Consider the following 23,818-nt stretch of genomic DNA (forward strand, 5'->3'; position numbering starts at 1 on the left):
CCCGGGTCTCACCGTTCCTTTAAACGGCCTTTTTCATGCAGTCATAGAATGGTTTGGGTCAGAAGGAACCTCCAAGATAATCCCGTTCCCCGCCCTGTGACTGGGTGAGGTTGCGCCTGTGAGAATTACCGATAAGTTTCGCTGCAACCGGTTTGTGTGTTTAATTATCTTGTCATTTAAATCTGTCTTGTATCAATAAATAATACGCAGATGATCTCCAGGCGTGGATGAATAACCTGAAAGGATCAACACCGTGTTAGAGTTGCAAGAATTTATTGATATGCTTAATTGTCTTCCGAGATTTAGCTGTCTTAGGTCAGGAGGTAACCTGAAGGGAGTCGCCAGAAATGGTTGATAACCTAAAAATATAAACGTTCTTCGGGGACTCTTACAGTTCTGTGGCTAAAACTAATATATATACCTACTGCTTTTGTAAGATGGAATGCCTTCTTTAGAAGGGCATCTGATTTAGCACTGAATTGTAAAATAAAAATAATACTCTTTGCTTTGAAGACTTTGTCCTATTCAATATTTTGCCAGTGAATAAGTGTTTCTCGTGTGCCTTGTTAGATCTAAATGGTCTAGGGAAAAATAAATCAGAAAGTTGGGGCTCAGATTTTTCCCTGGAGTTATGTAACTCCCAGCTGATGCAGAATGCGAATTAGACTGAGGCAGTAGTGTCACTGATGGCAAATGTGCACTTGAGGTCATGGTGTTCCATTTTTTTGTCCAAAGTCAGTACAAGCGGTTCAGCAGAACAATGTTGGAGAGCAGACTGCCTTCTGTTAGAGTGTGCTTCTTCAAGTCACTGTATTTATTGATGTGGCTGTTTAATTGATTTTGAATGAAGCACATGCTTCTGATCCCAAGGAGAAATGATATCCAAACTATACAGAAAATGAAAATTAATTGATACATTATTTTAGCCTTGATGAACTGCCCCACAGGAATGAATCTGTGGAAATCTATGCCCTTTTGCTCACAGTTAGACCAGATGATTGGAGGCTTGTTTCAAGGCATCACTTTACTGGGCATTCTGGTAAAGGGTAAGTTTTAGTGTATTGTGTGTACTTCCTACTGAGATCAATGAGAGGTTGAAGTACTTAATCTTTCAGAAATAAGAGATGTTTTTCTTTTTAAGACATAGGAGAAACTCATCGATTTCAAAATGTCATCAGTCAAACGCTTGGTTTATGCAGTCATCCATTTCTTGAGAGAGCAGAGTCAGATGGATACTTTCACTCCAGATGAACAAGAAAGCTTGGAAGGTGAGTTGCTAATATATTTATGTATAATACCTACCCATGTGTTAAATTGCTTCATGTATGTTATCATAGAAAGTAACTAGAGTGACATAACTGAAACTGCCACCAAATATTATCTGTGAATAAGATCGTGATCTTAGTTATTTCTGACATGATAAATTTTAAAACATCTCTCATTTTGAAAATGGTCTAAATTTACAAAATGTGTAGTACCTTAATTTTGTGCAGCAGGTACTTTGAATCACGTCAAGTTAAGCAGTGCTGTATTACAGACTATGGTAAGAATTTGTGTATGCATCCCACAACTTTTTACCTGCTGATTCTTTTTCTCTTTAGCTCTGTGTTTGGTTTCTTTCACAATTCTAACTGATAGCAGCTGTACTGGCCATGAAGAAAGTTAAACAATTATCATATTTGGCTTGGTATATGGGAAGAACTCCTCTTTTGTACTTAGAAGAATTCAGTCTACTTTATGAGGAAAGGCTCTCTTTTTCATTTGAATGGTGATTCCAAAGAGCACATAGCAGTGAATATTTTCAGTATAGTATAGTTTCTGTTATACAGCCAAGTCCATCTATCTGTAGATGTGGCTATAGAAGGATGCGCTTCTGTGTGTATTCCTCTGTTGACAGACATTGATTGAGTCTTTGTAACTTTATAGTGTCTGTCTTTCTCCTTCATTCTTCTCTTATTCCTTTTACCTAATTCCTTGAGATTTCACGTCAGGTGGAATCACAATGTGGAAATAAGCAAGAGAAGAACAAGAAATCTTAGTTCTGAAATGAACTTTACATACCATCTATTTAATGTACCTTTTCATGGTTTCAAGCAGTCTTTGGTTGCATGACTCAAACAGATGAGGAGTTTGGAGGTAAGAGTGGGAAGTCTAGTGCAATAAACCACATCCAGGCAGTTGATAACCGAGTTACCTTTAGTCTGAGGTGTGGAGAGCAGACTTACCTGAGGTTCAAAGCAAGTCCTGCTTCTCAGAGGCATGAACTTAAAAAGATAAAGCTGGAGTGTGCTTCCTTCCAGTGTCTATTGGTTTTACAGTGTAGGTGTTCACTGCTGTAAGGAAGAAAGAAACATTTGAATCACGATATTCAAAGGATGCTCCCAAAAGAAAAAAAGTCAAAAGATTTGGTTTCCTGTCAGAATCTGGAGCATTTTTTACATTTAAAAAGTGGGAGTCATGTATGAATTTAACCTCTGTCAGGTTATGATGGTGTTCAGCCACTGAAAGGAAGCAGTGCTTTTGGAAATAATGTTGGGAGAGATAAAGAGCATTCCTTTTGTTTTTATAATAGAGCCGATAAACACTGGGTTATGGCAGAATTTACCCGATGATGTCTCATAGGGCAGCCTTAGCCAATGTCTGTGTGAAGGAATCAACTATTTTAAGGTTTTGGGTTTGGAACAAAAAATATTACAAAACCTCGGTTGTGGTTAAATGCTGATGTAAAATTTACAATTTTAATACAGATATGAAATCCTAATTTTAGAGCTGTACCCTGCCAAAAGCATGCTACCATATGCTATGTGTTAGGGGATAGGAGGCGGGCATTCTGAATAATTGGCTCATTTTAGTTGTGCAGAATATCTTCAGTGCATGTGGAGTAGCAATAGCCCAAGTCCCACCCACTGAAGTGCTTAATATTAGTTAGAGACATCAGGGTTGACAAATATTTGACTGACGTTTTTCATTGGTACCTTATGTACCTGCTTGATGTCTATGAAAAGGTAAAACATGGTAAGGTTAAGTGTCTGTGCCAATAAGTAATTTGAACAGTTTCCATTCCCCACAAAACAACAAAAAGAGCTAGAACATTAGAAATCAAATAGTGACTTTATCAAAACATAAGTCTACCATATATTCAAATTCCATATACATTGATAACCTGCTTTCTGCATGTTTGCATTATGTAGCAATCTCAATGTCATTGGAAACTTCCTCTGGCCATATTTTTATTTGCATGATGAATAAAAATGCCTTAGTTTGAGAAAACAGAGTAATGGGAAGATAGACTGGAGAGATATACTCCCTGCAGCCTAGGATCTAGAGCAATGATACAGATCTGATGGTTAATGCTTAACGCTATTATATGAACTAGAAACTTTGCTTCTTCCAAGTTACATTTTAGATGGTATGTTTGAATGCAGTTATTTCCTTTCTCATCTTTAAAATTTGTACTTTTTTTCTTCTCTGTTGCATCTATTTCTGTGGGATTAAAGCAGAAACTCTGCAATGTGCACATGGCTTTGATTTTTTTTTTTTTATTTACATCTAAGATAAATGTATGGTGATGAATTTCTCTAAGGCAGTGTTTCTAATACAGTGGAATGCAGCCCTTAAGGCAAGGGATGCATGTAATATTTGAGTTAGGAAAGGTTGTATGTAAGATGAAATGCGATGACACAGACTGTTAAAGGGGCCTCAGCTGGCCAGTTAAAATTCGTTATTCAGTGATCAATAGCCTGCACGTCTGTGGTGATACCTGGATATTGTTTGCAGCTTGTGCTTGGACAGCAAAAAAATCCTGGAGCTATGTGGTACCAGGGGCACTGAGCTGGACTCCAGCATAGCCCAAGTGCTCCTGCTGCCAAGCAGATGTTTGTGTGAGCCCCAGCTATTCAACAGAGAAGTAGATCTCTGTATGCGTTTACAAGGTGGTCAGTGCAAGCTTCAGCAACTGCCTAGGCCTCTGAAGGTGTGTGTGATGAGGGAGGTAATAGGGAGAATAGTTAACTTTGGCCTTTGAAATCAGACATGGGAAAATCTTGGAGCTTGTGGCAGTTGACAGTCCCTCACTTTGATAATGGCATAGTGAGATGCTGGCAGTCCAGTCTCTTGATGCTTTTCAGACAAAACCATGTTTTCACTCCTTTGACTTTACTGGGTCAGGTTTTTACATCACATTAAAACAGGGTAGTTAGTGAACTCACCACAGCTTAATACATCTTCTGATTTGGAAAAGTTTCTGCTTTGGCTGTATTTAGTTTTACAGAGGTTTCAGTTTTTAATCAGTGTTTAACCTAAGGATTCATTCGGTAAGAGTTCTTAATTTTGTTGTACCTGTGACAGATAGATTAGAAGGATTACAAATTCCATTTTTTCAGGTAAATGAGAAATCATAGAATCGTAGAGTAACCAGGTTGGGAGAGACCCACCGGATCATCGAGTCCAACCATTCCTATCAAACACTAAACCATGCCCCTTAGCACCTCATCCACCTGTGCCTTAAACACCTCCAGGGAAGGTGAATCAACCACCTCCCTGGGTAGCCTGTTCCAGTGCCCAGTGACCCTTTCTGTGAAAAATTTTTTCCTAATGTCCAGCCTAAATCTCCCCTGGTGGAGCTTGAGGCCATTCCATCTTGTCCTGTCCCCTGTCACTTGGGAGAAGAGGCCAGCTCCCTCCTCTCCACAACCTCCTTTCAGTTAGTTGTAGAGAGCCATGAGGTCTCCCCTCAGCCTCCTCTTCTCCAGGCTAAACAACCCCAGCTCTCTCAGCCGTTCCTCGTAAGGCCTGTTCTCCAGCCCTTTCACCAGCTTCGTTGCTCTTCTCTGGCCTCACTCCAGAGCCTCAACATCCTTCTTGTGGTGAGGGGCCCAGAACTGAACACAGGATTCGAGGAGCGGTCTCACCAGTGCTGAGTACAGAGGGGGAATAACCTCCCCGGACCTGCTGGTCGCGCCGTTTCTGATCCAAGCCAAGATGCCATTGGCCTTCTTGGCCACCTGGGCACACTGCTGGCTCATATTCAGTCGGTTGTCAAGCAACACCCCCAGGTCCCTCACCTCCAGGCAGCTTTCTAGCCAGACTTCTCCTAGTCTGTAGCACTGCATAGGGTTGTTGTGCCCCAAGTGCAGGACCCGGCACTTGGCCTTGTTAAACCTCACGCCATTGGACTCTGCCCAGCTGTCCGGCCTATTCAGATCCCTTTGCAGAGCCTCCCTACCCTCCCGCAGATCGACAATTCCACCAGCTTAGTGTAGTCCGCAAACTTGCTAAGGGCGCCCTCAATGCCTTCATCCAGGTCATTGATAAAGACATTGAACTGGGCTGGACCTGGAAGTTTGCTTTAGCAACTGATTGTTTAATCAAAATGCTTACTGGCAATGCTACTATTCTCAAGATTATTTTGTTTAAGCACAATTTGCACTGCTGCGTCTTGCAGAATCTTTGTGTATGATACAGAGTTGATGTCACAGACATAATGCCTTTAACAAGATAAGGGAAGAGGTTGTATTTTAAATTTACACAAAATTACAAATTAGTTGTTTTGTATAAATTGAATTCAGAAGAGTAATTCAGAAAAGTGGATGCCTTTAGGTGAAAACAAGTTAGAGGGGAAAATTGTTAAGTATACTAAGGCAAGAGGCTTCCTATTAAGTCATATAAGAAAAAATAAGTTATAATTCCACTGATTTTATGATAGGCGTGGTAATAAAGCATATGTAAGGTACTAATAGTATCAATACATCATTCAGAATTCAACATAATCAGTGATTACTTTACAAGAATTAAGTTTTTCTACATAGCAGGGGACAACAGAATTTAACCCAAATCCTTAAGCACTCCTACTGGGGTAATTCAGAACCTGGCAAATTGATTCATTTTTAGCATTTATAGGTTGCAGGAGAAAGTTGTATGCATGTTTAGCAATGTCTTCAATAGTTGCATATTATCAACACTGATTTTGTATCACGCTTGCCTTTTTCTGAATTATTTGTATTGTACATTACCAGATTGTTTTGAAAAAATCCCTGTCATGTGTGATGTAGAAAATAGGCTTCCCAAACTAGGCTTATTGTAGTTAACTCCTGGTAGTTTTACTTCTCTAATTTTGAGTCAGTGTTCAGGTTCATTATAATGCAAATAAGAATTCAAGTTATATTTATTATATTGACATTGGACAGAAACTCAGTTTAAATTCTAAGATTCAATTTTTTCTGATATTTAATTTTAATTGAGCTGCTCCTGGTACTAGCTATTCTATAGTTCAAGTTAAAAAAGTTATTTTTCTGTGAAAACTAGACTTTATGAACACTCCTCTTTGTTCCTCGTCGGTTTCCAGTTTAAAACATTTAGGTGATATACCTTAATAAAAACATTCTATTAAGATTCTCAAGATGACAGGGAAAATAATGTTATAATTTGAGATACTGTAATTAACAGAATACGTATATATATACACACATACGGAATTGTATATAGCAATTGCCATTGATCTGTTCCCTAATGTGATCATTTTTTGCCTAGGATGTGAGCATTTTAAGAACTCCATTTGGGTATTTAGCTGTACTTTATTTTTAGAATTGCTTATTTTGAATGTATTTTTGTTATTGTGGATTTGGGAGGGCCATTTAATCACACAACATGTGAAAGGATACTGCAGTTATATATTTTTATAGGATAAAAGCTTGTGATTAATAGAATGGTTTATTAATAAACAGTGTCTTCAAATTAATATATTTTGTTCAAAAAATATAGGTGAGAAGTATTTTGCCTTTGTTCTTCATAGTTAAGATGAGCCATTTTCTTCCAGTTACTATGCCACACAAATATATGGCAGCTGTGGTATTTTGAAGTGGAGTGTGTGACACGCAGAGTTGTGTCATGAATTGTGGTGCTTTTGTTAAATCCTCATGTTCTTATGTTTGTTTTTTTATTTAAAAAAAGACATTAAATAATGGAGAGTATTGAAATGACAGTTTTAAATTTGTATATGAATAATGGCCAAACTATGTGTGGATTCTGTGTGGCTTATATTGTTCTTTAGCATGTCAGTTGTGTATTGATGAGGTTGCCTGTTTATTTTATGATATGTTCTAAAGAGCTGTTTTTACTAGCTGAATAAGGAAGTGAATACAGCTTTATAAGTAGGTTAATGAAGTTACATTTCTAATGAGAAACAGGTAACTTTATTTTCTTTTAAGTTGCAATTCAGTGTCTGGAGACTGTGTTTAAGATTAACTTGGAAGATACTCATCTTGCACCTCCGCAGCATTTAATAGAAATGTTCACAAATTCTTTTCACAAGGTAAGAATTTAATTTAGATTCTAGAGTTACTTTGCCAAGATGTGCTAAGATTTCATATTGTTTACAAAACCTTAAAACGCTGTATATACCAAGAAGATGTGGAAACTTAAGGAAAATGTGAAAAAAAGTTAAATTTCCATAAAAGCTAGCAGAATGAGATTCTTTTGGGGCAGTGGGAGGACTTAATTTCAGCTAGACAAGGACGATTCCATATAAAAAATTACTAAACGGTGGATGTCTCATTCTCACCTGAAGAATTTTGCCCTTCAGTTAAGTGTTGTGCATTTCCCACAGGTAGATGTCTGCGAAATGCTTTAGGTCATTCGTAGTTTACTGATGGTTCTCACTCTGTTCTGGAAATAATGTAGTTATTCAGTTTTAAAAACACTTCTGTGAACACTAACCTTAAAATGGGAACTTCAAAAATGTGTGCTAATAATACATGTTACCTGAGATCTTATAGGACGCACAAGAACCACCAGGATGGCAAGTAGGAGAGTCAGAAGTAACAAAACCAAGACTGTAGAGACAAATCAGTTCTCTTCTCTTTGTCTACCTTAAAATGTGTGGTGAACCATAAGGTTTTTTTAGTAGTGGAAGTAAGCTATATTTCTCTTCTAAGGCTGTTTAGTTCTTGCACACTTCGTGTACACTACAGGAAACCTGGTTGCTTGTTGATACAATGCTGCCCAGGATACAAGAAAGTTTTAATAAAGTCAGGGCTTACACTTAAATGAAAAAAATCTTGGTTTGTTTACATACAGAATGACATGCTGCCTCTCTCGGATTCCTTGCCAGAGGATGTTGAAAAGGCTGACCAACTGAAGGATGAAGGTTTGTAATAAACAGAGGAGTAAACATCTTACGCTTTTTTTAAAGATTTTTAGGTTATGAATAGTGATACTATAGCAGCTAGGCACCACACATTCCACAAAAATCCTTAAGCTGATGTTCTCTGATGATTGTTAGGTTGTAAGAGGACTAAGTGATTTCCTCCATCTGGGGTTTAAGAAAATATAGGCTATTTTCTCCCTTGCTCAGGAGGTTGCTTAAAAACTAAGGATAACATGTGAAGTCCTGGACAGCATTGCTGAGTAGCAGAAGCTTTAAGCAATGAACAGTTACTGCATGGTGTATATAGATTTCTGTTTGTCTACAGAATTGCTACACTTTATTTTGAAAAGGTTGTGTGATGTCAAGGATTATGTGTTAGCTGAATATTAAAACAGTGGTAAAAGGCTGACTCGGCTGAAGCCAATGGAAAAAAATCTTGTGAACTTACTAGAGTTAGTATTTCACATGTGTGAAATAATTTGTGTGCTCTATAATAATTGCAAAAAGCCAGTTATTTATTTACCCTTTGATAGATGGTATTGCTGTTATGTGAGGAAAAGCAGCTGTGTTGTAGAATTCTTCATTAATGCTTCCCAAGAAGGAACCAGTTTCATTTCACCCAAAGAGAAGGGGGAGGTGAAGACATGTAGCACTAATGACTGATAAAAATTGTTATGAGGTGGATTGATGCTGTATAAATCACATTTTTCACGACCTGTTGGATTTTCAGATATTTTAATTTTATAGAAAAAATAAGCAAGTTTATAATTGCATGGCAGATGTAATCCTTTCAAAAATTTCAAGATAATGATGTGAAAAAAGTTCTGCTGTTTTGAGGATGAGTTCCATATCTGTCTTCTTTTAAAAACGGCTATCTGTAGTGACAAATGCAGTCCATTACTGTCTCTGAAATAAGTTTTCTTAACTGTTGAAGTTGGTCATTAACTCTTTAATTCTGAGGATAAGAGCTTGAACAAGGTTAGGTCACAAGTTAAAATTGGGTTTTAAGTTGGGACATACCTGCTGTTGCACACTGGATTTTCAATTTGCTGTCTGTTACTGATAGCTCATGGGAAGTGAAGAATACCTAGCTTTCAGCATGCTTGTTGGACTGTGGGGATGTTCAGCACTTTCCAGGTGTGGATGTTATAGCAGTGTATGTTTTCAGTCTGTGAATTCTGTCTTGCCATTTGTCAGCCCACAGAGGTTTGTGAAATAGGCGGAGGAAATGTGTGCTATGTATTAGTCTTCGTGTGGTGTTACTAAAGCAATTCTGTGTCTCCACTGGAAAATGTGAAGGGCCTAAACTTTGACAAAGAGCCATTTAAAGTTTCAGCCTTTGGGGGCATTAACAAGCAGTCTGGAATTAATCCTCATTGTCAAACAAGCATGTATCACCACTGTTGCGCTTTTTAAGCCTTGAGTTAGGGAGATAAATTAGATAACATAGGGAAATCCATTTGACCCACACCTTCTACAATATTGTAGTTCTTTAACTGTAATTTCTTTGTTTCTATCTGTATGTTCTTACCAGTGGAATAACTTCCCTCAAATTACTTCCCTCACCCTTGTGGCCCCCAGCCTGCTCCTTCTCTGCTCTCAAACCAGCCCTAGTACCCATATGAAGTGGCTAATGAATGGCAGAAAATTGGATAGCTGAGTTGTCCTTCTTTGTCGTTATAAAACCAGAAAGTAACGTACCCTCCAGACTAATAAATACTTGAATGTATTTGCCTACCCTTGTATGTGACTTGACACTTCGGTTTATTGTAAGCTGTATAAGAAGACAGATTATGTGCAGGTTTGTGTAATGTAACAATGGCTCGATCATAAAAAGATCTGGGTATTACCACAGCATAAATTATAACAAAAGGTAGTATTTTCATTATCTCTATTCCTCTGTTTTCATTACAGGACACGCATTCAAAAGTGTAACCATTTTTGGGGAGTTTTATGTTAAGAAATTTTGTCCGGCATTAAAATAAAATATTACAGTTGCTTTTCCTTTTGTCCTGAATTGCTTAATCTCAGCAGAAATAGTAGGTCTGGCTAATTTTCTTGTCTCCTTTAGCCACTTTTGAGTGGGGAAGAGAGAAAGCACAAGGAAAGTACCCACTGATACTAGCTCCAATCTAGCCTTGTACCCCAGATCATGTTTATTTCAGGACAGTAGCAGGAATTCCAACTTTGAATGTCATTGATGACAGTTTTGTTTTAGAGGAATGTTAACTGCTGTGATCTCATTGAGTGCAGCTAACTTGCAAGTCTTGTATCTGGCAACAAGATTTAGTGCACAGTCCTTTATTTTAGATCAAAGGAATGTAGATGGTGGGCCTGTAGAAATGAGACAGATAAGTTTACATTCTACGTATATTTTGAAGGTATACATGCAATTATAGTTTCCATTTTTCTTCTCACTGGCAAGGATTGCTAACTATAATTATGGTCTGGTATATTGCTGTTGAGAAGAGGTGATTTTGTACTACTTTGGTGATACTTAGTTACTTATATCTGTTTATTAAACTCTCTGCATTCACAAATAAATGTAAGTGTAATTGTTCTCAGTACAGGCACCTAGGACTGATTGCCCCACAGTCTTTTGGTTGCTGTCAGAGACAAAATGGTGCACTGACTGAACTAATCCAGCCTTTGCTTGTGCAGTTATGTACATCTGTAGTAACCTGTTGACCTGTCTATTCCCGTACTTATTTTGGGAAACGGTAGAAATATGTTGCCAAAATACAAGGAATTCAGTGGAAGTCTATACCTGACAAATTCTTGACATTGCTGGGAAACCAAATTTTCTGAAGGATCTAACAGGCTAAAGCTATGTAGTCACAGAACCAGGGACAATCTTAAGCTTGGGCACTTTGAACAAGGACTTTTTCTCCATTATGCCATGAGGAAAGGAAGAAACTGCCAGAACTGCCCTGTGTTGAGGAGGAAAGGATGTGTAAGATCTTTTGTTTTGAAAGACCTTACTCAGATTTTTTTTCCTATAGAAAAGTTATATTTTTCTGATTTTTCACTGATATTAAAAATATGAAACATGAAGCTTCATTATAGAGAAGTTCAGAGCTTTATCAGTGAGAAATTTTACCTCTGAATCATTTTAGATTGTGCTATACATAGTTTTCATTATCTTAAAGAATGAATTATGTGTCATTACAAAAGCGGGAGTTCTGTGTGTAGTTCTGCTTTTTCGATTTTTCATGTTATATGAATAGTTAAAACCAAGTTGTTGGGACATGTGAGAAAATTAGACCAAAAAGGAATTAATGTATAGCCTATTGGATTATGAAGCTTGCAAAGGAAGTTAAGACTGATGAATGTATATTAGAGTGGAACTGCAATTACAATTACACTTCTTAACAAAGTGATCTTTGCTTAACAGCAGAAACTAGCTGAAAAGTGTGAAATAGCACACTGAATTAGGGAAGGTTTGTATGGTAGACTACAACGTGCGGAATAAACTTTACAGTCATAGTAGATACTTTTCTCTGCATTATTTCATGGTAATTCAATTTAAAAGGTTGTATCTCAAAAAAGTGCAGTCATGACTACCTTAGATAGATGTTATAATGTGGCTTCTCTATTTCTTTCAAACACAGCACTGTATCTTTTAAGTACTTAAGAGCTTTTTACAATTTATTTCAGGTAATAATCATATGAAAGAAGAAAACTATGGTGCTGCAGTGGATTGCTATACTAGGGCTATAAAACTGGATCCAAACAACGCAGTCTATTACTGCAACAGGTAAAAAGAAAATAATACAGACTTTTCATTCCTGAATTTCATTAACATTATTTTAAAGATAAACTGTGAGGTAGATCAAGACAATGTGAGGCCAGAAGACTCCACTATTCAGAAATTTAACATGTTAAATGTGTAGAAACTAAACCAAAAGTGAGCTCAGTCAGCATATCTCTATCAGTTAAATATGTAATATGGGCTTTAAAATTATTTGTAATACTTGAGATTATTTTTTTGTGAATGAGGATGTCCCTATTAAATCGTAATGTAGGCTGTAATTCTTAGTCTGTTGAGAGTAGCAAGAGCCTTTTTTTTCTGGTATTTTAGTGATTAAGCTGCCATCTCCATCTCCCCTAGTATTTACTTCCCCTGGAAAAATTATCACCAATGTGGGAATACCATTTTGGAGATTTCAAGCATTGTATAAATGTTCAGCATTTCTATGAATGACCTGTTGAGAAATTACAAGGCTGTTGCTGTAGTTTCATTGTATAACCTATTTTTCACCATAGTGAAGACAGTTACATGGGAGCAGATTAAGTCCATAAAGGCATGTTAATGCAGCAGAGCAGAACTATGCTCCTTTAGCGTACTGCCCTGAAGTCCAGTTTAAGAGCAAAGGCAGTATAGTCTGAGCCCTACTGGAACTATCCTGCCTTTAGAGCTACTCTGCTCTACACTATTCAGTGCCTCTGTTACTAGAAGGATGTATTAACTTAAGTGCTGTCAATCTGGCCTTGTGGTACTGTACCCAGTGGATTTTCCTATTTTTGGAACTGTGCTTCTGTTAGTTCAGAGTTTAGTTTGATAAATACAAAAGAAAGATTCAGTGTCTTGTGGCAAACATAAAGAGAGAGGAAATGCACAGTTTACTAATATTTTCCATCTTTAGGATGACAGTTTAAATATAAAATCATTTATTTTTTGAGGTATAAAATGTACATGTAAGACCAGTTTCGGAAACCTTCCAAGGTCACTGAAAGTTTCCTCAATTGAATGGGTTTAAGCACCAAATCTGTAATTGGCAAGAGTAGAATGCATCATGTTATATATCATCACATATTGAATTTGTGGGGACCAAAATTAATCTTTATGCCAATAAGCACAGTATTGTTTGAAGTTATTTAAATGAAGAGAAACGGTTGCTTAGAGTTTTGTGGATGATTCAGTATCTGAATAAATATAAGACTTATATAACAATAATATATAACAAATATAATAATAATAATTATAAGCTATAAGAATAAATATAAGCTAGTTTGGTAGAAATGGAGACATACTGCCTTCAACAGTATTGCATTTTACTCACAGCAGTGAGAAAAAGAGAGAGATTAGATGCCCTCGAAGTTTTAACTGGCCATATGATTTTTTGTAAAGAGGGGAAACATTTTTTTCTGTTCAAACATGAGAGACTAAGCATTGTCCCCAGCTTTTATCCATACATCTTCACTGGCATCTGTAAAGTCGGACAATTGTTAAGCAGCCTAGATATTTACAATGCATAAGTAGTCCCATTCAGAAGATATTTTCACCAAAGTCAGAAAAAAACTTGCAACTTGAAGGTTATCACAGGAGAAAGGATGGAATATAGTGGTGATTGTAGTGTCTAGCATTCCTATAAAAATGAAGAATGCTTTATGCAATGGAAATACTGTCATTTCTACTATAGTTCTTTTATCAAGAAAGAAAAAATTAGTGTGTTTTGTGACCTTTCAAAGTGGGGAAGTTTTGATTATTAGTCTGTTCCAATGTCCTTTTTAATTTGGGCTAGTCTTCAGTCCTATCATACAAGTGTCCACAACATTCAGTATTCGTCTTGTATAGAGATGCGATTGCAATTTAGTAATTGAGAGACTTATGAGAAATGTTGTCTTGATTTACCTGCAAGCATGAGGTTCCTGTTAAAAAACTGAGCAAGATAAAAATCACAGCATTCCTTTGAATGGCAGTAAAACTACTTCTTGCTGTAAAATGCCAATTGTATAAAATATTTCTGCTTGATGATTCTGTGTAAACTATTACTTGAGAGTTTCACTTCTTGTAATAGGCTTTATTATGTATTTTGTGTATAAACATACGCTGGATCTAAACCAGTTCATTAGAGTTGTTTATGCTTTGTGTCCTCAAAGGTGAGTGCATGTTCTCCAAAGCCCTAGCCTAGCGTTACACTTTAGCACATACTTGAGAACATTTGCTCGTCCTATGTAGTTGAGGAAAACTGAGGCATTGCCTAAATAGTGAATGAAAAGTCAGTAAAATTAAACTAGTCTTAAAATCAGTCATGGACATGTGAATATCTAAGATTATTTTTTTGACAAAGCTCTTTCCCTTCCCTCCTGTCTTCCCTTTAGAGCTGCTGCTCAAAGTAAGCTCAACAACTACAGTGAAGCAATAAAGGACTGTGAGAGAGCCATAGCAATAGATCCAAAGTACAGCAAAGCATATGGAAGAATGGGGTAAGCTAGTACAAACCTGAGTAAACACTGAAAACCCAAGTGTAAATCACCATAGCTTCTGAAATAAGTGGAGCTAGGTTGTTTTACTTGGCTGACATTCTTGTCCTGAAAGCGTAGCAATTTTCTGAAGATGATTCTATCAGGCTGTCAGCTTTTAAGTTTTATACATGTGGTTGATCTCAGCATTTTTCTATCAGATTTGCAGTGTTTTTCTTTCAATTACAAATTTGCAAGTTCAGTTTAGAAAGTCATGATGTGTTATTTCTACCTCCTACTTACCTAAGGAATAATCAAAATTCCACAGTTGGAACAGTGAATCTGTTAACGATGCTGTTGGAGAACAGAATCCTAAAAGTACTGGGGCTTCACAGTAGCCAGAATAGAGGCTTAATTTTTCTGTTGAATAGCTCTTCGGAAGCACATTTTACCAAGACCAAGCTATGTTCCTTTGGTAGTTTTTCTCAGTCATGACTGAGGGTTTAACAGTATAACGTCTATAGGTACTGGGTCTGATTAAGTGCTTTCTGAATGCGTTATCTACTTGAATGAAGGACCGTTCTTCCAAGAGGAGTAGCTTTGCATTTTCAATAATTGAACATATTTAGTATGGGGGCTGAAGACTGCATGAGGTTTTTGAGGTTATACATATACGAGTAAATTAAAAAATGCTTCAGATTGTTCATTGGGTCAGCTGGCACAACATGGCCTGTGTCGATGTTATTAAAATCTAGTTTGCAGTATGGATTTACCATGTGCCAAAATTGTCTAAGATAATGGTTGTTGACCTGGAACAAAACCATACCAGCAGCATTTATTTAAGATCGAATTTGATTGGATTCTGTCACTTGAAAACTTTCCCCAATGCCATTTCACAGAATCACAGAATCACAGAATAACCAGGTTGGAAGAGACCCACCGGATCACCGAGTCCAACCGTTCCTACCAAACACTAAACCATATCCCTCAGCACCTCGTCCACCCGTGCCTTAAACACCTCCAGGGAAGGTGACTCAACCACCTCCCTGGGCAGCCTGTTCCAGTGCCCAATGACCCTTTCTGTAAAGAATTTTTTCCTAACGTCTAGCCTAAACCTTCCCTGGCGGAGCTTGAGGCCATTCCCTCTTGTCCTGTCCCCTATTTTACTAATACAAATGTAACCTGTAAATCAGAGGTTATTTTATAGTTTTGGGTGTAAGACCAGTGTGCCTTGTGATACATTCTCAGGCAATCAAGCTGTCTGTTTTCTGATTGCCTGGTTATTTTGATAGAGGATCTATTTTGAGCTACAAGCCATTGCTTAACTGAGCAGATGGATATAATAATTTTGGCCTAGGCTGAGTAAGGAAACAGTGCTTGTTTGCTAATAACTGGAAAATACAAGTGCAGAAACCACCTTCTTAACAAAAAATCCTTATGAGAAAGCTGTGTTTGCTAACTGCATTATGCAGGCATATCAGTTTTTCTCAGGATTTGACAGAAATTCTTACTATGTCACAGAAAGATGCAGAAGTGCCACAGGAATACGCAGAGATGGGAGCCATGTAGACAGTTCATGACCCTGAAAGAGCACTTGTCTGGATAGGAATTATGAGCCAAGAAACTGTTGCTTGCTGTTCCTACTTGTACTGTGTTCCAAAAAGCAGAATTGTACATACTTTCTCTGTAAAAAAACACAATTGCATCACAGAAGCACTGGATTGCATTTCTTGTCTGGTCAGAAACTATTTTCACAAGTTAAGGGCCAAAAGGGAGAATGTTTTTTATGGTAGTCGCTGTGGTAAGAGAGAAAACATTAATATTGTGTGGGTTCCTCCAGGATCATTACTGGAAACTGTTTGAGTTTCATACTATTATTGAGCTTATTATCACTGAGAGTGATGACTGTGACTAATAATGTCTAACACACTGGACTCCCTTGCTGAGATAAGACTAAGGTCTGTTCGTGGATGTTAGCACAGGCTTACCAACCCAGCCTGTGTAGCATACCAAAGGGGGACTGGCATACTAAGTAGCTAAAGTGGGTTACGCAGATCTTTCACAAAATGTGGATAAGATCAGTATAGTTTTGTGGTCAGTATAAATTGAAAATACAGTAGAAGATAGAATTGAAGCTGCAACCAGATTGAGTTCTGGAATAGCTCAAAGAAAGATGATATTTTAAATGTAGTAGCTAATCGAATTTGAAAACACTGCTTCAAAAGTAGTAGGTCTGTCTTGTGCTCTCCTGAGCTGCTAAAGAATCTTTGTCAAAACATTAAGCAGGCTTACCTGATACAAGGTTTTCTTAAAGTATCTTACAGATATTACTACTGTCCTGTATAACCCATTTGTCAAGCTGTTGAAGATCCAAAAGGACAACCTTGCACTGATCCCAAGACAAAAATCTATCATGCTGGAACTTGTGGTTATAGTATTTGTTTTCTGGAAGCTACAGAATTCACAGTATTATCCATCTTCTTAGCATGTACTCTTCTGAATAATCTCTTGGATCAACAGGACAGGAGGAAACACTTAGATGAACTCCTGAGCTTATGCAAAAGAGTGACAGAAGCTGGAGCCAGCTTGTGCTCTCAAATACAGACTAAATCACTTGATGATGCCAAGGAGCTTTCAATGAAACTTGTGTATATATGGCACACAAAATGCAAGATGGGTTCCTGAGGGATCTTCTCTTCTGCAGAAAGAAGAGCTCATGCTAAGCAGTAGTATCACAATAACAAAACTTGCTTTAACCTAATGTCCAAGCTATAAATTAGCTGTGAGATACTGTTTTACTTAGAATAGGAAGTGTATCATTACCTTTTGATGCTCATTTATGTTCTACCTAGGATTTCTTTATTTCACATTAGGTTGGCTCTGACCTCAGTGAATAAATACGAAGAAGCAGTTACCAGTTACCAAAAAGCACTGGATCTTGATCCAGAGAATGACTCTTATAAGTCAAATTTGAAAATAGCTGAACAGAAACTAAGAGACATGTCCAGTCCTGTAAGTTAGCTCTGTATCTGTTTATTTACAATAGTTTTAACTGGGTTTTGGTCGGTAAACTTACCTTTGGTTGCAATTTGGTTTTAGACTGGAACTGGACTGAGTTTTGACATGGCCAGCTTGATAAACAATCCTGCCTTCATTAGTATGGTGAGTGTATTTCAAGTTTTACAGTATACTTACTCTTTCAAGTTATCCCTGACATCCTTAAGCATGAAGAACTCCATGAGATGTGCAGACAGTGAATATAAGTAACATATAGTGCATTCCTTCATTTCCAGTACAATGGCAAATTGTGGTTTTGTCCCTCAAGTAGTTTTTCTCCATGCATGGCTTTCTTAGCTAAATGGTATTAATTGACTTTGAAGAGTGGAATTTGGAGAAAAAAATGCAAAAAATACTTATTTCCTTTGAGAACTCAGATAAAATTTTACTGCCTCTCTGATAGGTTCATTAGAATACAGCATTTCAAACAGTGCTTGCTTCCACTTGGAAATAAACTGTATGCAAGACAGATCAATACATCTTGTCTGATGTTAAGGTCCAGATAGTAGAGATGGTAGGTAAGGAAGAAGTGAATGAGTTCTCCAGTGGCATCAGTGATTAAATAGCACTGGAAATCTGTGTACCACTTCACTGGCTGCATGATTTACTCAGACAGTCTGCATCTGTTTAGAGTCAAAGATATACTCTTCAATATGGAGCTAACTATAAGGAAAGGGTTTTTTGCATCATTTCCAGAAGATGCCTGGTCAAGTAGATAGCACAGAGGGCATTTAGCCAATAATGAATGACTATTTCCTGTGCTGTAGGTTTTTTGCTTTGTTTTTAAGGAAAAAAAAAATGACTCTCTGTCTGACCTTGAGAAAATTATTTCTAGCCTGCATTTTGGGCCCCTAACATAGATCAGACTTGTTAGAGATGGAAGATTCTATGTTACCCATAGAATTGATGTGAATTTAGCATTTTACATTCAACTGTAGACAATAGAAAATGGGTTGTTTTTTTTTTATTTTTACATATATATATGGAAATACATTGATCAATAGTAAAATGAATATTGTAGATATATGTTTTTTGTAATACTTTTAATAAGATAGTGAATAAACCTATTGGCCTTGTATTCATACAGGGACTGATTTCTGTAGGAATTATTCTACTAGCTCTAAAACATCACCTGGTTTATTCTGTAGTATTTGTCCATATACACCCTTACACTATGGTAAACCTAATACAATTTTTGAAGTATCTTATGAATGAGAAAATTAAATTACCTTATTTGCTTACTACAAAGTCAGATGATGCACAATTACTGTAGAAGATACATTTCGCCACGAAACCATGGTACAAAGTAAGTCCATGCATTCGTTTACCCTGCAGTCTTTTGTGGCCATAATCTTAACAGTTTATACCCTGTAAGAACAGTAGCTATGAAACTGATTTGGTACAGGTGTTTCTCCTTAAAGCACTGTAGAAAACCATTGTTCTTGGAAGTCTTAAGGGTTTTTTTTGGTAATTTTCTGGTACTGGGTGTCAATTCTTAATGTCTTCTTGTCATATTTTCATGTCTGAGTCTATAACCAGTATTATTTTATCTACCAGTATTATTTTATCTAATGTGTAACAAATTGTCTCAGTTCCATATCCTTGAAATACATTACTATAATGTTTCTTCTTGTTAGAGACCATACATCTCTGTGCACATAAATTAGCTTAGTTTTGTAATAAAACAGAATATACCATGTGGGTTTTTGTTTTTTCTTTTTTTCCCCCACATTTTCCTCAGTGATTTGTAAGTAATAAATGCATTATAATTTCAGCTATATATTGTCTGTTCTAGGCTGCAAGCTTAATGCAGAATCCTCAAGTTCAACAATTGTAAGTATTAAAATGGAGTACCATTGAAACCGATGTCTTTAGGAGTTTGAAATAACAAGAGAAGAGGTGGATAAGTGCTGTATTCCTAATAATGTAATTTTATATTTGCTTACTGTCAATAGATTTTTTTTCCTCTAGCAGTTTATTTCCTCACAGCAATTCAAAATATATTTATAGTTTATTGCTTACTGTAAATACTTGCTCCAATGCCAACACTGTGTTAACTGTTCCAGGATGTCGGGGATGATGTCAAATGCCATTGGTGGACCTGCTGCAGGTGTTGGTGGCCTGTCAGATTTGTCCAGCTTGATCCATGCGTAAGTGTTACAAATTTCATAGTTGTAACTTATATCTGTAGAAGCATCATTGTGCAACATCTATTTAAAGGAAATAGTGTCAAGCTAATTATACTGTGGCCTGTCCCCATTGTCTGCCTGATTATTATTAAAAGAGAGAACTTGAAGACTTATTTTCCATTACCTTGTTTGTTTGCTTGGTACATTTCCATCAGCTGGAATGACTGAACATGCTCAGTTTCACTTTCTGGTTCTCATACAGTTTGCTTTCCAAATGTCACTTACTAAAAATGCTGCTTCAAACTTTTATGTGCTAAAACAGATGCTTTCAAATTGTGTTGATGAATTACTACCTGATATCTGAGACATGAGTTGGAAAAGCTACATATTTTCTTAGCACAGGTTGTGACATGTTCTGCTCTGGCATCTCTCCCTTTAGAACAGGAAGGATTCAGGGGACTCAGTATAATGAGTGCCAGCTTTTAGAAAAAACAGGACCAAGTCTTTTATAGTGTAATAGTGATAATCCATCTGGAAGAGTCTACTCAAGAACATGTGTGTGTTCTTCCAAATGCTGCTGGCCAGGTTTTTTCACTTACCAATTTTACTTAACACTGTTCAATGCAGGGGGCAGCAGTTTGCACAACAGATACAGCAGCAGAATCCAGAGCTCATAGAACAACTAAGAAATCATGTCCGGAGCAGATCTTTCAGTGGCAGTACTGAAGAGCATTCCTGACTTAAAGGAGGCATTTGAATTGGAATAATATATAACCCCAAAATGCATACCATAGTTAGTAGCAAAAGCACCATTGTAACTCTTCTGCTTGAATAGAAGACAGAAAATTCTTCGTGTGTGTTTGCAAACAAGAATAAATCTGTTAAACAGATCTTTTGCACATAACTTGGAACATATCGTTTATGTATTGTAACTTCTTGGAAAATTATTACACTAAATAGGTGGTTTATTAAAATCCCTAAGTACAGGTTGGTTTCAATACATGCATTAGATTGATCTCCAGGGCTGTTGAGGGGGGGAGTTTTGTAGTGGGCTGATCTTGCATAACACCCTAATGGTAAAATCCTAGTGTAAAAGGCACATTATTATTACGGTGAAAATCATTACAGTGGTAGTCTGTCAAATATTGAAACAACAGACCCATTTGATGTGCCCTTTTATAATTAGCATTAAGTCAGTGTCGGAATATGAAATGTACTTGGAACTAACGCTTGAAAACTCTGATTCTTTAAGCCTGTGGAGGGGCTGCCATTAGTAACATGAAATAAATTTCCAGTTCATTGGACAGGAGAGAGGGAGATGGTTGCATATGAAGGAGTACCACAAATTGTAGAGAAAGAAAAGAAATGCAAAGAAACCAAAATGGAACCTGGCTTGGGAGAGGAAAAGAGTATTAAGTTCTAGGTTTTTCTACTGCCATGTACACCCTCAAATAATAATGGTAGCCCTGGAGGTCAGCATTCTGGCACTATTTTCTAGGCATGGTAAACTGTATTACATCCCATATGTATGCAGTATTTAACATAAGCTTAAAATTCTTAACTATAATAAGCTAAAATTGATCCTGTGATTGTACAAATAACTAAAATCTATCAAAAAATAACTGCCTTAGAAAGAACAATTCTCTTTCTGTTCTTGTGTGGTACGTTACTGGCCTAATTAACTTTTTTTTTTTTTTAAAGTTTCATTACACATATCTCATTTTAAGTGATGGTTTATATGGCTAAGTTGAAGTTATTATCCTGTAGTATTTTCTTGCTTGGTTAATCTCTTTCAGACACCACTGCTTTTCTGTATTTTTATTATGTCACTATTTTTTATTCTGCCTACTGTTCACTCTGCTTTCTGGTACAAAGAACACTTGTTTATACTCCAGGGAGATTCTCAACACTCAATTTCCTCTTTATATATCAAAACCAATTTGAGGAGCCTGCTTTGATACCTAAGAGAAAGTGACCTCTGCTGGCCAGTTGGACCAGAGGAGGTAGGTGGAGGAGTAACGGTAGACTCCCAAATAGAGAAATACACAGGAACTCCTGGATCTCATACACTGTATCTAATTCATCTTGTAGTCATAAAAAGCACTTTAAGTAGAAACAAGTACAAAATTTGGGGATAAGTCATGCGCTTGATTAACAAATGCTACTAGTGCATATATTGTATGAGTCTTCCCCTACTAAAACAGGAAGAAAAATGCAGCTGGATCCAAGCAAAAATGCAAAGAACTGGAGAAAACACAACAGTACGAAATCTGTAGTACCATCTGTTGAATAATGTGGTAAAGCTTAATAGAGCAACTTAAACAACTTCAAGGACATTCCACTGTTTATTCAACAGAGCTCGCCTACCCACAGCATTAAGATACTTTTTGAAATTCTCTATGTAAGTTGCTATAGCTGCTTTTCTGAGGTTGTAGAAATATTTAGGCTTTACATTAAATACATTTTCCATTCAGATCCCAAATCTAATCCACTGCTACTTCAGTTAAGTTTCGTAACAAAGGATATTGTTTACAAACGAGATAGGGGGATACAACTGCTGTACAAACATTGCTTGGAGTAGTGTATTGTGTCAGGAGAGAAACATTGCTTCTAGCATACCTTCTGTTAAACGTCACAGTTCCTCTTGGCATTCCCTGCTCAAGGTGAGTTTTACTAACTGTGACAAGGGGAACCAGTAATTCCATAATGGGTTGGACAGCACTGCACTATCAGACACATTCAATTTATCCTTACTGTGTGACAGCAATATTTATGCAGTCAGTTACCTTTCTACTTAAACACTAGTGTCAAGAACCTCTTGTGAGTATTTTAAGAGCTACAAAATATGACAACATTTAAGACTGGCTGTAGAAGTTCTATCATCAAGTACAAGCCCTGTAGCTTACTGGATTTATGGGAAAACTGTCCTCATGCTTAAATGGAATGAAGCATTGGTGGTTAGTTATCTGAAAACTACGCTTGGAATGATCTTTACAGAGCAGTAACTTTCATTTCACATACCACAATATTGTCATGTTAAGCTTTTTATTCCAGTATATATAATCTGTAACCAAAGTATTTATTGAATCTTTGATGGCATTTGCTAGCCCTTTAGAAATGTGCTACAACTGCCACAATACTTAACTTGTAAACATTCATTGTTTCTTGTATATTAACAAAAAGGGCTTTATAGCCCAAGGGAAAAACAGTGAAACCAATAACAGGAGCTGTCATTACATGCTTTTCCATTGAAGCCAGGAACAGAGGGATCACATTTATGCTATAATGTATTTTGCCTTGAAGAGAATAGATTGTTTCAGAGAGTCACGCAATATGTCTTAATCACAGGGTGAGGAAGGAATCTTTTCCTGTGTAATAACTGCACTTTATTTTGCACTAAAATTTTTCATCCTGCTAGATCAAATAGTAAACCATAGTCCTCATAAATGCTGCTTTAATTCAAGAGCAATTGCAGTTTATCATTCAACAGAGCTAACTGCATTCCACACTGTTCCGTCAGCATATAATTGCTAATTGTTAGCGAATAAAATGTTTTGCACTTACATTGTAAAATCCTGGATCCTGTTTGCATGGAAATATACTCTTCTAACTATGCCTGACCATAATAACTCCTGATGAAACATTCAGGTTAGGAATTGTTTTAGTTGCACTTTTGGTTTTGTAACAAGTAAAATCATTCATCCATACCGAGAAAGAACCAAGTCTACAGCTTTGGATTCATATTGTGTTTCAGGGCTACAGAAAGTCCTACTGGCAAAATGCAACTTGTCCACATTTCTGTATCTCTCCTACCTCTTAATTACCATATGGTTACATCTCCTTCAACTTGTGTCAGCTTAACTTGAAAACAGATTATAAATAAAGTTATTTACATTTTTTGTGTGTAGTTTGTTGATGTATCTAAAGTAACAAGTAAACTGCATTCTTTAAAATACCTCTTTATGGTGGTTGCTCTGCATTTTATAAGATGTGTGGGATGTACTTTTTATTTCTTTTTTTCCATGTATGGAATCAATCCCTCAACTTAGTAAGCTGGTCCTAAATTTTAAAATTGAGTTCTAAACCTAAAGATTTTATACACAGGAAAGTTGTAACTAAAATACTGTCAAAACTAACTAAGGTTTCTAAGTGGTAGCTGAGAAGTATGACAAGCCACTAAGTGGATTCTTTAACACTACTGTAACTAGTATTGAACTAGGAAAGCCAGTCACCATCTTCTGTATTCTCAAAACAAAGATAGGGGAAAGTACATTTCTGTACTTAAGCAAGTCCTGAATTCCTT

General features: G+C 36.8%; 1 protein-coding gene across 1 annotated transcript; it reads left to right on the forward strand.

Moving 5' to 3' along the window:
* Positions 1 to 1,084: 1,084 nt before the first annotated feature.
* SGTB (small glutamine rich tetratricopeptide repeat co-chaperone beta) lies at positions 1,085 to 23,470 on the forward strand. The gene is made up of 10 exons (XM_069879872.1): positions 1,085 to 1,268; positions 7,206 to 7,309; positions 8,074 to 8,143; positions 11,801 to 11,900; positions 14,249 to 14,353; positions 17,203 to 17,341; positions 17,429 to 17,491; positions 19,182 to 19,219; positions 19,453 to 19,536; positions 20,143 to 23,470. Exons 1-10 carry the CDS (start codon positions 1,169 to 1,171, stop codon positions 20,252 to 20,254), a joined length of 915 nt encoding a protein of 304 aa, XP_069735973.1. The 5' UTR covers positions 1,085 to 1,168; the 3' UTR covers positions 20,255 to 23,470.
* Positions 23,471 to 23,818: the final 348 nt, after the last annotated feature.

The sequence above is a fragment of the Phaenicophaeus curvirostris genome, chromosome Z, assembly GCF_032191515.1.
Source record: "Phaenicophaeus curvirostris isolate KB17595 chromosome Z, BPBGC_Pcur_1.0, whole genome shotgun sequence".
Lineage (NCBI taxonomy): Eukaryota > Metazoa > Chordata > Aves > Cuculiformes > Cuculidae > Phaenicophaeus > Phaenicophaeus curvirostris.